This window comes from Ambystoma mexicanum, chromosome 1p (genome assembly GCF_040938575.1).
Source record: "Ambystoma mexicanum isolate Mex_15411 chromosome 1p, UKY_AmexF1_1, whole genome shotgun sequence".
Classification (NCBI taxonomy): domain Eukaryota; kingdom Metazoa; phylum Chordata; class Amphibia; order Caudata; family Ambystomatidae; genus Ambystoma; species Ambystoma mexicanum.
The window spans coordinates 747,077,636-747,095,705 of record NC_090921.1 but is presented as its reverse complement, the minus strand read 5'-3'; the positions used below and the strand labels follow the sequence as shown (position 1 = coordinate 747,095,705).

Here is an 18,070-nt window from a genome sequence, read left to right as displayed (position 1 = left end):
TGGCACAAACTAGCCCCTATCCTAGAACACCTGCCAGACGAACACCGGAAAGCAGCTATGTTACTGGTGCGGGATGGCGAAGAGGCCTTGAACCACGCTATTAATATCGCAGTTGACCTAGCAGAGTCTGGCTTCAAACAAATCAACCATGGAGTAGTGCTTCGTCGACAAGCGTGGCTCAAATGTACTACTTTCCGTCCTGAAGTCCAGTACAAAGTCCTTGACATGCCATGCGAAGGAGAACACCTGTTTGGCGAAAAGGTTGATGAAGCGTTGAAAGGGATGAAAGAAGACACGGATACTGCTAGGTCCCTCGGCGCCTTTCAAACGGGTAGAAACTTTCGCTCTTTTCGCCCCTTCAGGGGTGCTTCTGGAAACTCCCGCTTTGGAGCCTCGAGGGACCGTGGATTTAACAGGCCCTCGTACTCTTCACAAGGGTTCAGACGAGCGTCCCAGTCGGCACGTAGAAGCAGGGACTATCAAGCCTCCAGGCGGCGAGGCTCGGGTCCGTCGTCGACGAAGAACAAGCAAACCAGCAACCAATGACGGCCTTCGGAACGTCCTGGGGGGTCGAGTCTTTCATCACTTCGACCGATGGAAATGCATCACCACAGATCGATGGGTTCTAGACACGATTCGCATGGGTCATGCGCTACAATTCAAAGGCAAGCCTCTGCGTCTTCCTCCTTTATTCTCGACACAGCCCCACCTCCGAATCCTATGACAAGAGGCGGCGCTTATGTTGCGAAAAGGGGCGGTAGAGAGAGTTCCTGTGTCACAGAAGGACAAGGAGTTTATTCCAGGTTCTTCGTTGTCAAAAAGCCAAACGGCAAATTGAGGCCCATTCTCGACCTGAGGGTTCTTAACAAGTGGCTAAAGAGCCTAAAATTCAAAATGCTAAAGCTCCAAGAGGTTATCAGGTCGATGCAACCCATGGATTATCTATCATCACTAGACCTTCAAGATGCTTATTTTCACATCCCAATACGCCCACGACACAGGAGATATTTAAGGTTTGTCGTCGGGAGAAAGCATTTTCAGTTCAAGGTCCTCCCGTTTGGGCTCAAGTCCTCCCCCAGGACGTTCACCAAGTGCTTGGCCCCTATAGCGGCCCATTTAAGAAAGGATGGTCACCATGTCTATCCATATCTAGACGACTGGCTGATTAGAGGTTCGTCCAAGGAACAAACACGAGACAGTCTAAGGGCCACAATGTCCCTCTTACAGGATCTGGGCTTCGCAATAAACTTCAACAAGTCCTCCGTAGAGCCTTCGAGGACCTTGGTCTTTCTAGGAGCGGAGTTTCATACACACACAAGCCTGGTGAGACCATCCAGCGAAAGAATTCAGAAACTCCTGCATTCCACTGATAAACAACTGCCGTCTGTTTATGAGACCTTGCCAGGAATTTCTAGCGGACCGTTGGGCGCAGAGCCGAGGTCGCTGGTCCGACAGACTGGTCGTCGACGAACAACTAGTTCAAGCACTCTGCTGGTGGAGAGTGTCTACTCATCTAACAAAAGGAATGCCTCTACTGGAACCAGAGTTCCAAAAGACGGTGGTGACGGATGCATCGCTAAGCGGATGGGGAGCTCATCTGGATGCGTTACAGGTACAAGGCCAGTGGTCGTTGCAGGAGTCCTCCCTGCATATCAACCTGCTAGAACTGAGAGCAGTGCGATGGGCTCTGAAATCTTTTCTTCCTCAACTGAGGGACTCGGTGGTGCGTGTCATGACAGACAACACCACTACGATGTTCTACTTGAGGAAGCAAGGAGGGACACGTTCCAGGTCCCTATCGACGGAGGCACAGAAAATCTGGCATTGGGCCCTGCAACACAACATACAAATCTTAGCGTTCCACCTACCAGGCGTGAGAAACGTGGAAGCCGATGCCCTCAGCAGAGAAATGAACGAAGTTCACGAATGGGTGCTGAACGACCAACATCTACAACAAGTATTCAAGAAATGGGGACACCCTTCCATAGACTTGTTTGCGACGAAGAACAACAGGAAATGCCATCAGTACGCAAGCAGATGGCCTCAGCAGGGCTCACTGGGGGATGCGTTCTCCTTCCCATGGACGAACAAATTCCTGTACGCATTCCCTCCATTTCCCCTTGTACGGAGGACGTTGCAATGGATCCTCAGGTTCCCATGTCGGGTAATTCTGGTGGCCCCGTACTGGGCCAGACAGTTGTGGTTTTCAGACCTGCTACACTTAGCGGTGGCGGAACCGATGAGATTCCAGAAGACCCCCGACCTTCTGTCTCGACAGGAGGGTGTCGTTTGGCATCCCGACCCGGACAGCCTCAAGTTGACGGCCTGGCTCCTGACTTCGCCGAATTTGGTCGGCTAACGATTCCGGAGGACTGTCGGCGTATCCTGCAAGCGGCAAGAGCACCTTCCACAAACGCCTCATACGCGTACAAATGGAGGAGTTTCTGTCAATGGTGTGAGGATCAACCAGGTTTGGCCCCGCAATCGATTAAGCCGGAACAGCTCCTTCCATACTTGCTGTTCTTAGCTCAAAAGGGCCTGTCGGTATCGTCAATAAAAGTACACCTAGCAGCCATTTCCAGGTTTACTCGTCAACGGCATTCGGCACCATTGTTCAGCGACCGCCTGATTAAGCACTTCCTTAAATGCCTCTTTCGGAGTTTCCCTCCAGAGAAGAAATTTCCGCCGGAGTGGAGCCTCAATCTGGTCTTAACGTCTCTTATGAAGCCTCCTTTTGAGCCAATGTCATCATCGTCTCTAAAGTTTTTGTCGTGGAAATTGGCCTTCCTGGTGGCCATCACTTCAGCCTGACATATTTCAGAAGTTCAGGCTCTAATGGTAGACCCACCATACTTACGATTTTTCAAGAACAAGGTAGTCCTAGCCACTAACCCGCAGTTCATACCAAAAGCTCCTTCGGTGTTCCATAAACACTCCTCTATTGTGTTGCCTACGTTTTTTCCGGAGCCATGCTCGGGAGCGGAGCGCATGCTACACACATTGGATGTAAAAAGGGCTCTCAAGTTTTATCTTCATCGTACGCAACCGTTCAGAGAAACGAGACAGCTGTTCGTGGCCTATGGTTTGGGTGCTAAAGGAAAAGCCATTTCGAAGCAAGGACTGTCAAGATGGGTGTCATCTACCATTTCGTACTGCCATTCCTGGGCAGGGAAGCCTCTTCTACGATGACCAAGAGCTCACTCAACTAGAGCAGCGGCATCGTCGACGGCACTGTGGGCCGGAGTCCCTCTGGGGGACATCTGCATGGCGGCTACCTGGGCGGCTACACACACCTTTACCCGCCATTACTGCCTGTCGCAGCAACATGCCGAAGATACCCGGATGGGACAGGCGGTGCTTCGACACCTATTCCAATAAGGTAAGCCCCGGCTGAGGGGTTGCATCCTATGGAATTTATGACTGTATGTTGTTTGTTTTCCTATGTTAACGATTACTGATGTATACATGATCATAGGGAACGGGCTTTGCGAACAAAGTATATGGGTTTGCACACACTCCTCCTCTTTGGGGGTGGTACTGCTATGTAATCTATTCTAAGCATGTGAATCCATGAAAGATCCAATGCTGGAGAAGGGAATAGTTTCTTACTTGTAACTCCATTTCTCCAGCATTGGTATCTTTCATGGATTCACATGCGCCCACCTGCCTCCCCTGAACATGCAAACCGGTTCCCCCACTACTTTGGGGGCCGAAATCTGAGGGAGCGCGGGGGCGGGGCCTGTATTTATATCATGACGCCCTGACGGCGCAGGCACGCATGATACAAAACGAGGTGGATAGGACGCATAAGCGTCGAAAAAGTTTTCCTACGGGAAAGGGTCTATATAATGTACTGGGGATTCCCAGCCTGACGACGGGGAATATTCTAAGCATGTGAATCCATGAAAGATACCAATGCTGGAGAAATGGAGTTACAGGTAAGAAACTATTCCCTTCCATATCCCGATGCGTCGACGGCACAAAAGATTTTTGCGGTTCGTAGTCGGACAAACCCACTATCAGTTCAAGGTCCTCCCGTTCGGCCTAAAATCGTCCCCCAGGACGTTCACCAAATGTCTGGCTCCAATAGCAGCCTGGTTAAGAAAGGAAGGTCACCATGTGTACCCTTATTTGGACGATTGGCTAGTGAGGGGGCTGTCTCCAGAGAGGGCACAAGAAAGCCTGGATGCCACTCTGTCACTCCTGCAACGTTTGGGCTTCGCAGTGAACTTCGAAAAGTCCTCGTTAAAGCCTTCAAGGCCCTTGGTCTTTTTGGGGGCAGAGTTCCACACACAGTTGGGACTGGTGAAGCCATCCCTCGAAAGGATTCACAGACTGCAACAAAAGGCATCGGAATGGGAGGTCGACACCAGAGAAAAGTCCTCGTTAAAGCCTTCAAGGCCCTTGGTCTTTTTGGGGGCAGAGTTCCACACACAGTTGGGACTGGTGAAGCCATCCCTCGAAAGGATTCACAGACTGCAACAAAAGGCATCGGAATGGGAGGTCGACACCAGAGTGTCGGTACGAAGGTACATGCCCCTGCTGGGTACCATGTTGTCCTGCATACCATTGATGGACAACTGTCGCCTCTTCATGAGGTCAGACAAGTTGACCATCAACGGCCAGCTCGTGCAGGCGCTTCAATGGTGGAGAATTTCCATACACCTAACGAAGGGAATGCCCTTACTGGAGCCTGCATTCCAGAAGACAATGGTCGGGGATGCTTCTCTAACTGGGTGGGCAGTGCATCTGGACTCCTTACAGGTTCAGGGTCGTTGGTCATCGGAAGAGTCGTCCCTCCACATCAACCTGCTAGAGTTGAGGGCAGTGCGTTGGGCCCTAAAATCCTTTCTGCCACAGATAAAGCGCTCAGTGGTGAGAATCATGACAGACAACACGACAACCATGTTTTATCTACGGAAGAAGGGAGGAACTCGCTTCAGGAGCCTGTCAACGGAGGCCCAGGAGATCTGGCATTGGGCCCTACAACACGACATACATCTGTTGGCGTTCCACTTACCAGGAGTGAAAAATGTGCAATCAGACGCTCTCAGCAGAGAGATGAATTGCCTACACGAATGGGAACTGAACGATCAGCAACTGCACCGTGTCTTCGCGGAATGGGGGCATCCGGTCCTCGATCTCTTTGCGACGAGAGACAAGAAATGCTCCCAATACGCGAGCAGGTGGCGACAACAAGACTCGCTAGGGGACGCGTTCTCCTTCCTGTGGACGGGCAAGTTTCTGTATGCCTTCCCCCCCCCCCATTCCCTCTCATCCGTCGGACTCTGCAATGGATCCACAGATATCCTTGTCGGGTGATCCTGGTGGCCTTGTATTGGGCCAGACAAGTGTGGTTCTCCGATCTACTTCACCTCTCAGCCGCAGAACCAATGAGGTTCCAGAAGATCCCCAACCTTCTGTCTCAGGAGAAAGGGACCGTTTGGCATCACGACCCAGACCACCTCAGTCTGACGGCCTGGCTGCTGATTTCGCCGAGTTTGGCGCATTAGCGATTCCAGTGGACTGCCGTTGTATTTTGCAAGCCGCAAGGGCACCTTCCACGAACTCTTCATACACATAAAAATGGAAAAGGTTCTGCATCTGGTGCGCAGGTCAACCAGGTCTGGTTCTGCGGGCGATCACACCGGAACAACTCCTACCATACTTGTTGCTCATGGCAAATAACGGGTTATCTGTCTCATCCCATAAAGGTGCATCTAGCTGCCATCTCGAGATTTACTCGGAAGAGACATTCCACTCTTCAGTGACCGCCTAGTTAAACACTTCCTTAAAGGGTTGTTTCGAATTTTCCCTCCCAAGAAGAAGTTTCCTCCAATCTGGAGTCTGAACCTGGTCCTGGCAGCCCTTATGAAACCCCCTTTTGAACCAATCTCATCGACATCATTAAAATTCTTGCCTTGGAAATTGGCTTTCCTGGGAGCCATTACTTCGTCTCGTCGCCTGTTGGAAATACAAGCTCTAGTGATCGACCCTCCGTATTTGAGGTTTTTCAGTAACAAAGTCGTGCTGGCCACTAACCCGCATTTCATACCTAAAGTGCCTTCCATGTTCCATAAACATGCTGCCATAGTGCTGCCTACATGCTTTCCAACACCGTCTTCGGTGGCAGAGAAGACCCTCCATACTTTGGACGTGAAGAGAGCGTTGAAATTTTATCTCCATCGCACTCAAAGCTTCAGAGACACGAGACAACTCTTCGTAGCTTATGGTCCTGCGGCTAGGGGAAAAGCGATTTCAAAACAGGGACTATCCAGATGGGTGTCTTCGGCCATTTCTTACTGTCATTCCAAGGCCGGAAAGGCGCTAGAAAAGCGTCCAAGGGCCCATTCGACAAGATCTACATCGTCGTCGGCTTTGTGGTCCGGAATTCCGCTGGGGGATATCTGCCAAGCGGCTTCCTGGTCGGTACCACATACGTTTACCCGACATTACTGTCTCGCACAGCAACATGCTGAAGATACACAGCTGGGGCGGGCAGTACTACGTCACCTGTTCCAATAAGGTAAGCCCCAAGTGGGGTTGCATCCTTCGGCAACTATGCCTTAAAGTGTTGTCTTTTCAGTGAACATACTATAATGTAATGTGTTGCCATAGTAAGTGGGCTCTGGGCTTGTACAGTGATCATGCTGTAATGTAATGGGTTGCCATAGTAAGTGGGCACTGTGCTTGTTGTGATGTTGGTTTGCATACACGCCTCCAATGTTGGGGGATACTGCTATACAATCTATTCTAAGCATGTGAATCCATGAAAGATCCAATGCAGGAGAAGGGAATAGTTTCTTACCTGTAACTCCATTTCTCCAGCATTGGTATCTTTTATGGATATACATGCGCCCTATGGCCTCCCCTGAGCATGCAAACCAGAGAACCCCCCCATACTACTTTGGGGGCTGAAATCTGAGGGATCCGCGGGGGCTGAGCTATATATACCCCTAAGTCCTAGTGGCGCTGGCGTGCGCGGCCCAAAACGACGTAGATAGGACACAAACGTGTCGGAATTTTTCCTATGGAAAATGTCTATATAACTTACCGAGGATTCCCAGCCTGACGACGGGGAGTGTTCGAAGCATGTGAATCTATTCCCTTACACCACCTCCTCCTCCTCTCCCAGAGAAGGTTTTCAAGCCTCTCCCTAGGAAGGAGTTTTTCAAATTCTTGACCTCAATTTTTGAGGATCAGGAGAGATCCGAAAAGGAAGATGTACCTTTTGGGTTGGAATATGGCACCCAAAATGTCCCAGAATGCTTAATATCAGAAGAAAGCAGGATGAATGATTTGGTGGAGTCCTTACATAATGCAAGTGGCATTGATACCTCTCCTGAGAATGATTTTGGTAAACCAGATCCAGGAGAGCATGCCAGTTAATCTTATCGTCAATTAATGACAAAGGTGGTAGACTACTTGGGATGGACTAAACCAACAGCCCAATTCGTCCGGGACGATTAGACAGACATATTGGACCATGGTCCCACTGAAGACCCAGTTTTACTTTTTCATGTAGCCTTACAAAACAGGGTGGCCAAGAATTGGGAAACTCCGGATTCTATTCCTCCGGTGAATAAATCTCTAGCATCAAAATACCACCCAGCCAGTAGCGACCCCGGCTATCTGTCAAAACATCCAACTCCCGAGAGTTTGGTCATACAGGCAGCCACAGCTTCCGACAAACTTGCATACCCGTCTATCCCTCCAGACAGGGACGATACGCGTGTGGGTGGTTGGGCACGGAAGGTATTTTCAGCCGGGAGCATGGCATTACAATCTGCCAACTCCACATGTGCCTTGGCAAAATTTTCGTACTCTGTGGGAGTGCATCGCAATGGCAGCGGAGCACATACCAGAAGGGGAAGAAAGGGAAGATTTCCTAGCCATCGTTAGAGAATCCCTTCAATCTGGATTGGACACTGCGGATAGTGTAAGCAGGTCCATGGGCACTTGCAGGGTAATGTGCAGGTTTGCGTTGTTACGGAAGTCTGGTTTTGCACCAGACGTACAGAACCGCCTCCTGAACATGCCTTTTTACGGGTCTCACCTTTTTGTCAACAAGGCTGACGAGAGCCTTGAGAGGTTGCAGACCTCAAAAGCAGCGGCCAAATCTTTAGGAGCTGCTATTAGGCAACCTCAGCCTTTTCATGCGCAAGGACAAACCTGGAGGGGACGGTCCTATCGTTATTATACCTCATATGGGAAGACGAGCGGAATAGCCAGTCAAAGGGGCCAAAGAAAAGCCACTCGTGGTGGACGAGGAAAACGTGCTAAACCAGCTCCAGCTGCAGCCTCTTTGCCATCAGCAGCTGCAACATCCACCACAAAACCACTTTGAGGACTTGCACCACAAACCACCTGTAGGAGGCAGGCTGTCGCAGCATCTGCAAGAATGGCGAGCCATTACTTCAGATGTTTGGGCTATAGAAATAATAGCCCAAGGCTATTGCCTTCCTTTTCTAAAGCAACCTCAAAGCAATCCACCAGGGAGACACCCGCTGAACTTTGCAAATCCGCTCCTACAGCAGGAAGTTCTAACCCTGCTGGAGAAAGGTGCCATAGAACCAGTACCTGAGCGGAGAGGAACAAGGGTTGGTACTCCCTGTATTTTTTGATCCCCAAAAAGGATGGAGGACTGAGACGCTTGAACAAGTTCCTCAGGAAGGACAGGTTCAAGATGGTTACTCTCTCAGATCCTTCAGGCCCTTCAACTCCGAGACTGGTTGGTGTCATTGGACCTCCAGAATGCTTATTTTCATGTGCCGATTCATCTTAAGCACAGAAAATACCTGAGGTTCGTTGTTGGCGACTCACACTATCAGTTTCGAATCCTGCCATTCGGGTTGATCTCCGCCCTGAGGGTCTTCACCAAGTTAATGGTAGTGGTTGCAGCGCACCTCGGGAGAGGGGGGATTCATGTCTACCCCTACCTGGACGACTGGCTGATCAGAGCGCGCTCTTCCGAGCAAGCTTTGGATCATCTGAAAGTCACCTGCCACTTCCTCCACAAACTGGGCTTCTCCCTCAATTTAAAGAAGTCTCAAATGATACCTTCCCAACAGCTTCAATACATAGGAGCTGTATTAGACACATCCTTGGGAAAGAGCTTGCCTCCCAAGATGAGGGCTCAAGACATTCTTCAAATGGTTTCAAAATTCCAAAATGGCCAAAATCTCCAGGCTTAAGACTTTTTACGGTTGCTCGGCCTCATGGCATCCTGCATTTTTCTGGTGCCAGAGGCGCGCTTGAGGATGAGATCCCTTCAATGGGCCCTAAAGACTCAGTGGTCCCAGTTCTCGGGTCAAATGACGGATCTTCTTCAGATTCCGAACAAGGTCAGACAAGACCTTCTATGGTGGACCTGTGCAGAGAACATCGTAAAGGGAGAACCCTTTTGGCAAGCATGGCCGGAGGTCACAGTAGTGATGGACGCCACACTCCTGGGGTGGGGAGCACATACCAACGATTTGACAATAAACGGTCGCTGGTCTCCATCGGAGTCCAAACTACATATCAACCTTTTGGAGCTGAGGGCAATCAGACTAGCGCTGAAGGCCTTCCTGCCATCTGTCAGGGGAAAGAATGTCCTGATAATGACGGACAACACAGTGGCCATGCACTACCTAAACAAAAGGAGGTGTGGGGTCACTACCCCTGTGCAGACAGGCAATGCAGCTCTGGTATTGGGCGATTCAAGAAGGAATCTCTTTAACGGCAATTCATCTAGCCGGGGAAGAGAATATGACGGCAGATGCTCTGAGCAGGCAGAGCACAGTGTCCCACGAATGGGAATTGGCTCAGGAAGTAATGCAAGAGATCTTCGCCCTTTTGGGAACCCCTCAGGTAGACCTATTCGCAACCAGTACTAACCGAAAAATGCGAAAGGTATTGCTCAAGGGAATTTCCCCTGAGAGGAGCCCTGGGGGACGCGTTCGTGGTGGAGTGGAATTTCCCACTATTGTACGCATTCCCTCTGATTCCCGTCATTCCTCAGGTCATCAGGAGGCTGAGACGCTTCGGGAACGGCATGATCCTAATTGCCCCGGATTGGGCCAGGAGAACGTGGTATCCGGACCGTCTAGATATGTCCATCTGTCCTCCAGTACGTCTTCCTCAGAGAGCAAACCTTCTCTCTCAAATGGAAGGTCAAGTTCTCCACCCAGAGGTCAGAACACTCAATCTTCATGCTTGTTTATCTGAAAGGCTTAGATACAGGGATTGGAACCTTCCAGATGATGTTATGGAGGTGTTGCGTTCCGCAAGAAGGCCAGCAACAAAGTCTCTGTACCGTTGCCGTTGGTAAAAGTTTTGGAACTGGTGCAGGGAAAAGAATGTCGATCCTTTTTCTATGTTCTATTCCGGAAGTACTATCTTTACTTCTGACCCTAGCACATAGAGGTCTGAATATCGGAACAATAAAAGGTTACCTTGCGGTGCTTTCCATCATCAAGCGCTCATCGGAAGAATGCTCCTACTTCAAAATTCCTTTTGATAACACAATTCATAAAAGGTCTCACTAATGTGTTTCCTCCTCGCCCATTTCAAGTACCGATTTGGGATCTAAATTTAGTATTAACATTCTTAATGTTTGCCCCTCTTGAGCCTATGCACACATGTCCATTAAGATTATTAACATTGAAAACAGCATTTTTAGTTGCCCTAACATCAGCAAGAGTGAGCGAATTGCAGGCACTATCTTCTGGGCCACCTTATACTGTGTTCCATAAAGACAGGGTTGTGTTGAGGGTTAAACCATCATTTTTACCGAAGGTAATATCTGATTTTCATTTAAATCAGAAAATTGTTTTACCCTCATTCTATCCTCCACCTCTTCCTTCTAAGGAGGAAGAAAGACTACATAGACTGGACCCAAAAAGAGCTTAAGCTTTTACATCTCTAGGCTTTCTAGACTTAGTGGACAACCAGTTGTTTATAGGCTACAGTGGAAGAAAGCTGGGTCAATCAGTAAAAAAACAAACAATTTCCCACTGGATCGTGCTTTGCATTTCAGAATGCTACAGACTAGCACAAAAAGACCCACCTAAAGGGTTAAGCGCTCATTCCACCAGAGGCATCGCCTCTTCCACAGCCCTTGAAAGAGGTGTCCCTATAAGGTCCATTTGCGAAGCAGAAACTTGGTCTTCGCTTCACACCTTCTCAAAATTCTATAACCTGGATGCTTCCCAGTCTAGGGAGCTAACTTTTGGAAAAGCAGTGCTTTACTCTGCCATCTAAGGGCATTAAAAAAAAAAAAAAGAAATCTGACCCTATCCAGAGGAACTATGCTAAATACTGCTTTGGGAGCCTATCTAAGATGAGGAATACGTTGGAGGACACAATCCACTAGGAAGAACAAGTTAATTCTTACCTGGTAACGTTCTTTCGATTGGATGTTCCTCCAACGTATTCCTCCTCGCCCTCCCAACCTACCCCTCTGTAGATTTTTTCCGGGTTATTGCCATCTCAAATCCCGCAAGGCTGATACCTGTCTGCCGGCACAATCTACACAGTACAAGATCAGATACAAAAGAGGGGAAAAACAGAACTGAGGCCAACGGGTGCCACGTGTGCTACTTATACACTCGATGACGTCACCCTCGACGGAGGCCCTCGAGGGACTATCAACTCGACGACATCGACCTCTGCCGAAAAAAAATCCGAAGAGCAGCAAAGCTGGATGGAATACATGTAAGATGAGGAATACGTTGGAGGAACATACAATCGAAAGACTGCAGATGTAATCACTCCCTTCAGCTGTAGGTCTGAGAATACTGACAAGTATCCAATCCACAGCTCATTTTCCAAATCAACCAACAAAATAAACTCAACATCCCTCCACAGCTGGCCGTGAGGCCCACCTCAAACCACCTCTGAGATCGATCTAAATTTGGTATCTGGTCCCAGACTCCCGGGGCCCATAAATGGCTCAGGGGAACGGCCAGGTCATAATGCCGTTCATTTCAGGTCCCTTTCGCCATATGTTCCAGATGGTCCCGAGGATGGGGTGGTCCTTGATCCTCTTCAGAAGTTAAGTCTCTCAGAACCCATATCCATTCACCTACTGTTGCCGGCCTGAGATAAGAATTTTCCAAACCCGCCCATTGACAGTCTCCTTGCACTCTCAAGTGGGGAATAAGAACCCTGACTTGCGCCGCCTTCTAATATTGGTGGATATCCGGGAAGTTCACCCCCCCCCACCACCCCCCTCTTTTAGGAGCACCGGGACTTCATATACCACCTGCAGTGTTTTACCCTGCCACAGGAACCGTAGGAGGAGTCCTTGACCTCACGAAGCATAGGGTCTGTAATGTGAGTCGGGATCATCTGAAACAAGTACAGAGAAATGGAGCAAGTTGACAATGTTGTGTCTGGGTCGACTGAACACTATAAAGCTTGGTAGCTTTTAACTGTTGTCCTATAGCTCTGAGCTGCCTATTTACATTGTCCTGTTTGTTTCTATGGGCAAACACTGAAACTGTTCACAACCTATTCTAGTGAAACCGGTTAATTCACGGCTAAGAATTGTCGAATACTTGTTTAAATTGTCGTTTGATGTCTTTTTGGGGCTACCTCAGATATTTATGCTGTATCTCTACTTCTTAATACCTCGCTGTAATGGAGATAATTATTTTGTTCATGTTTTGATAAAGTATATTTTTGGTAGTATACTGTATGGGCATTCCGTTCTATATGCTTGTGTGCATGAGCTGTAACTTACTACCACCTGAACCCATTTTGACTTAACACCAGACAGAGCAGTGAAGGCGTTACTGAAAGTCAGGAATAACTTAAGGGAAAACCTTCCCAAGACTAATCAATTGATCTTTTGAAGCCCTCACCAGAAGACTTCTTTTAAATGTTGCAGTTACACTTCGAAGTACACCTCCAGAATGGGCTTTTCAAGCTAAAGTGTTATGCAAGACAGCAAGTGAGATGGCACTGTGTCTGCCAATGTTAAATGCTTTTGAAATATATGGAGCTTGAAATACTTTCCTTTCAGTGTTTTGGAATCCATATTTTCTCAAATGAAATTAATTTATGTTAGCTTTTTAATAATTTTGTGTTTTTGGAATATCTTGCAAAATACCATCACAAATGGAAATTTTCATTTTCTAAAATATTTGCTGGGTCTGTGATTATTTTTTGTAGATCATTTTCTCTTTGTGAGATTTTTTTTGTCAACTTTAACACAAGATTTTTCTTTTTTCCTGAAAAGCAGGGGTTCCCTGTGCGAAACGTGAGGCCGGTACAGAGCAATATGAATACTATGAACGCCATGAACCCCATGAATCAGGTTGGAATTGTTCTAAATGTGCAGCAGGGTCAGACTGTGAGGCCTATAACACTTGTCCCAGGTGAGTGTAGCTACCCTTTCACCCATTAAATTATATTCTCGCATGTATCCATGTCAAAAAGCCCTCACACTGCTGTGATAATTTGAGCTTGCAGCTATACTTTAAATTATTTTGTTTTAATGTGTAAGTAATTGTCTGACATCTAAACTTGTAACCTTCCTCTTCTTGGTATATAGCGTAAGCAAGCTGCGACTGACTGAGGCAGTGTCAATGATTTTCTTATCAACTTTTGTCCTGCTGACTCACCAATGTTCCTCCTGGGCACTAGTCTATGCTTATCCGCTAGATATAGAAGTATAATTGTTAGAAAAGATTGTTCTTTGGAAACTTTCCCTCCATATTCTATGGACCCCCAAACTATTTGCTTTTTTTAATGTTTTTTTAACCTGTCTGGACTCTTTAGAGAGGAAGCCTTGAGCTTCATTTTTCTGGCCTTTTTGCAAATTTTTGTTACGGCGAAACGGATCAGTCGTTCTATCAATACTGGGAAACTATTCTTCCTTTTTGTCTTTTTACATTTTTGGTAGCTATTTAACAGTGCACAAAGCATTTTACAATGCAGTGCTTTGGGGATACTTTTGTATCATCCTTTGTGATGTTTGTTAATCTGCTTGGAATCACATGCTGTGCATAGTCCGACATCCAGTGGTCACTGCAGAGTATTGCATTTTGTTTTTCGTAGTCGAAAAGGGGACGTCGCCAAGGCGTGTCTGAAACACTAGCCCTATAGTGACCTGCATTGTACCCACAATGCCTCACGCGTCGAGGTCCTTCAAATTGTTTTTTTCCGCCCAGATATTGGTCGCCTTTACGCAGAGCTCCTCGAGAGAAATTGCAAAGACATTTAATCGACCCTTTGGTTGTTATTTAAGAACATATACATTAGAACACTCCTTCTACGTCGTAGCTGAGAAGCTGTTTCACCGCCGAATAAGAACTTAGACGGCGGTGACTTCGACGGAGGAGATCCTTCGGCGCTGCGTGGCCTGGCCTCGCCGGCCTAAGACAGTAGGGAGAGTGGGGTCGTGGGACATTTCTTGTTCTTTCTGAGAATGCCTTTCTCTTTACACTCCCTTTCCTTCAGGGTCGTTATCACGTTTAATTTCCTCAGCTATGGAGAGGACTCCCTTTAGATTTTGTTCGCTGCAAGGGCAAATTCACTTGGAAAGACAAGCACAAACGGTGTAACCGTTGCTTGCCCCTCGACCACAAAGAGGACGGCTGTGCGGCCTGTAATCTTCTTAAGCCTAAGACTTTAAAGGACCGCAGGGTCAAAAGTTGGGCAGCCTACGCTATGTCTAGGTCTGATTCCTCACCCGCCGCCGCCGAGTGTGACGAGGATAGTGATAACCCGATCTCCGCGTCAGAGGTTGTAGACCTCTCTAGGGAGCGTTCCCGCTCCTCGTCGCCTGTCCCCGGCCCGACGAGCTTGGCTCACGCCCTGCTTATGGGGATGAACACCCCAGCGACACTGACGAACACAGAAAACAAACATAAGCACACAACCCCTGGCACGTCTTTGACGCAGACAGCCCTAGCGGCAACGGAGACGCCGGGCCTACCGGCGACCTCCACCGACCGTAAGGGTCGCAAGCCTTCCTCGCAACTGCGACTAGCGACTGGGCTACCTGCAGACAAGGGCGCTACCACCAAAACATCAGGCGACGCGCGGCGTAAGAGCGCTATCCTCGCCGAAAAAGACTCGGCACCGCCCAGCACGACGCCAGACGAACCCTCGACGGAGAAACTAATCGTCGAGAGCTTGGCGCGTATAATTTCCAAGGACGGCCAGAAACGGACGGCGAGTGACACACCGAAAACCGCTCACAAGGCTAGGGAAGCGCCGAGGGTGCCGGAAGGAAGGCAGGGACCGCTCCCGCTGTCGAAAGAAGGCCCTAGCCTGCGAGAAGTTTTCTCAGAAGGCGATGGGACCTTATACTCGACGTTATGGGACAGACCTAGATGGATAGAGAGGCAGAGGGGCCTCCTTTTTCGCCCCCAGACCGTTCTGGTTTACCATACTGGACTGTTGAGAGATTCCAGTCATGTATTTTTGTTTGTTTATTATTTGTAATGCACAATCCATACTCTAGGGTAACGGTGCGCAGCATTTACAAGAGATTGCGAAGCTTAGTAAAGACAAAAGAATAAAATATAACAGAATATGCAATATACGATAACAGCAGGAATATATACAAATGTACAGGCGGGCAACATTAGGTGCAATAAAGATGAGTCTGAGAGGATTAGGCGGCTAGCTGTGGTGGGAGCCTACGTTTTCAGCCATGAGATGACTTTCGCTCGGAAGGTCTGATAGTGCAGGTCCATTCTGAAGGGTGGTGGGAGTTCGTTCCACAGTTGTGCTGCTTTGACTGGGAAACTGTTACCGCCTATGGTGGAGCGTTTAAAATTTGGGACAGGGAGGCAGTCTTTATATGGTATTCTTGTTGGTCTCAGAGAGGTCTGTCTATGGAATCTGTCGATAAGATAGATAGGGGCGTCGTTGTTGAGTGATTTGTGTGTAAGTGAGGCGGTCTCTTGAGGAGAATTTTGTTAATGACAGTAAGCCAGTTACTCTGTTGACCATATGCTGAAATATGCTCTCTTCTAGAGATGCCTAGAGCCGCCCTAAGAGCGTTGTTCTGGAGGGTTTGGAGTTTACTGGTAATGGCTTTGGTAGACACAAGATAGAGAGCGTTGCAGTAGTCCAGGTGGGAAAGTATGAGGGCTCTGGCCAGGGTCAAGTAGCTAGAGTCGGACAGGAAGGGTTTGGCTGCACAGATCAATTTACTGGTGTAGGCCGATGAGGCTAGGGATTTCACCTGTTTGTGGAAGGAGAGGGTGCAGTCCAGGTAGAAACCTAGGGTTTTAACCTCTTGTCCCACCTTGATGCAGTTGCCATCAATCATAAAGGAACAGTAGTCAGAGTCCAGTTTCTTCAGGCTAGTGGTAGTGCCTAGAATTATGAGTTCAGTTTTATCATCATTCAGGCATAGTCCATGTGTGGCCATCCATGCTTGGATGATGATGTACACTCTATTCACCAAGGCCAAATTCTTTCCATAATCTCCAGAAAGTGGAAGGAGGATCTGGGTATCATCTGCGTAATTCGTGTAGGTGATACCAAGATGATCCAAATCATCGAAAAGGGGCTTGGCAAATATGTTGTACAGGGTGGGGGAGAAGCAAGAGCCCTGTGGCACGCCACAAGTAATGGTAATTGGGTCTGCTGCACCTGTAGGTGAAAAGACCCTCATTGTTCTGCCGTTGAGAAATGATCTGATCCATGTAATGGCCTCAGCAGCGAAACGGGCTGATGTATGTAAGTGGGAGCATAAGACGGAGTGGTCGACCAGGACAAGCTGGGCAGATTTATGTCCACTCCTGAAAATAAAACACCTAAGAGACCAAGGCCGGCACCTCAGGAGGACCCTGGGGCTAAATATCCTAGATTATTTAACCCCTTCCAAGAGGACATGAATACTTATGACCTCACTGAAGAAGACTCTCACTTCCAGGAAGATGAGGAGTTCTTAAATAGTGAAGACCCACAAAACCTAGGAACAGAAGAAGGTTTTGAGGAAAACACAGACATTGGTAGGGGGGCTCTTCGAGGAAGACCCAGATGTAGATGGCTCACATCCCTGGCAGTCACCAACAGAGTCTACAGACCCTGGCATCCTAAACCTTCCCTCTCCTGAGACCACACCGGTCAGGAATCCATCACCAATAGATGATCAACCCACCTTCAATGCGCTACTTCGAAAGGCAGCAGCGCATTTTGAGATTGAAATTGGCGAAATTACCCCTAATACTGATTTTGTGGAAAAGATCATTAAAGAAAAACCTCCCACTAGCCAAACCATTCCCCTCCTCGCCTCAGTTAAGAGACAAGTTACTCCATCGCTGTCCACACCTGCACTGGTAAGAGGGGTCAGTCCCAGAATTGAAAAATTGTTTACTCCCTCTCAGTCAGACCCATTATGCATTAGGGGTCACTCGATTCCGGACTCCTTGGTGGTAACTACCACAAGGAAAAGAGCGAGGGTTCTGCTGTCAACCAGCGAAGTACCCCCAGACAAGGAAGGAAAGAAGGTCTATGCCCTGGGTAAAAGAATTACAGCCTCTCCAGCTTTTTCAACCAGAATTGCCAATAATACACTAATGGCAAGTTATGCTGATGCCCAATGGGGAAAATTACGGCAAGGCCTCAAGGAAGTTCCTGAGCCCTTAAGAACTCGCTTATTGGCCACAGTAACAGAAGAAACTCTGGTTAACCAGAGCATCATTAAAAACACTCTTGATGCTGCAGAAACTGCTGGCCGTTCCTTAGTGCAGGGAATTCTCCTGAAGCATCATGTCCGGCTTCGCAATTCCGGTTTTAAGCCAGAAACACAGGCGTCGCTCATTAACAAACCAATAGAGGAGTCTAACCTCTTTGGGAAGGCAGTGGATGACGCACTGGAGACTGCAAAGAAAGAGTTAGACACCCTCAAGACCTTAGACCAAATCTCAAGGCCTCCCAATAAGCGAGGATTTGGCAACGCCAACAACAGCCGCAACAGCAGTACACTTCAGGCAACTGGTCCTCTACTCAGGGAACCAGTGGCCAGTACACGCAAAGAGGACAGCGCCGTGGCAAGGGCAGAGGTCGGCGCCCCACTCCCAGAAGTTCCCCGGCTACAACACCAAATGACCCGAAGATC

The 18,070-nt window shown here is 48.4% G+C and overlaps 1 protein-coding gene across 6 annotated transcripts in view; it reads left to right on the top strand.

Annotated features, from left to right (window-relative positions):
• The window catches only part of POGZ (pogo transposable element derived with ZNF domain), a 1,205,269-nt gene that overhangs the window by 494,191 nt on the left and 693,008 nt on the right, over nucleotides 1–18,070 (top strand). For 3 of the 6 annotated variants that reach the window (XM_069650424.1, XM_069650460.1, XM_069650451.1), the window contains exon 5: nucleotides 13,229–13,364. In XM_069650424.1, the coding sequence (XP_069506525.1) occupies nucleotides 13,229–13,364 (136 nt within the window). Of the gene's footprint in view, nucleotides 1–13,225; nucleotides 13,365–18,070 lie in introns of all 6 variants that reach the window. The other 3 variants (XM_069650433.1, XM_069650443.1, XM_069650416.1) reach the window with 1 other exon arrangement.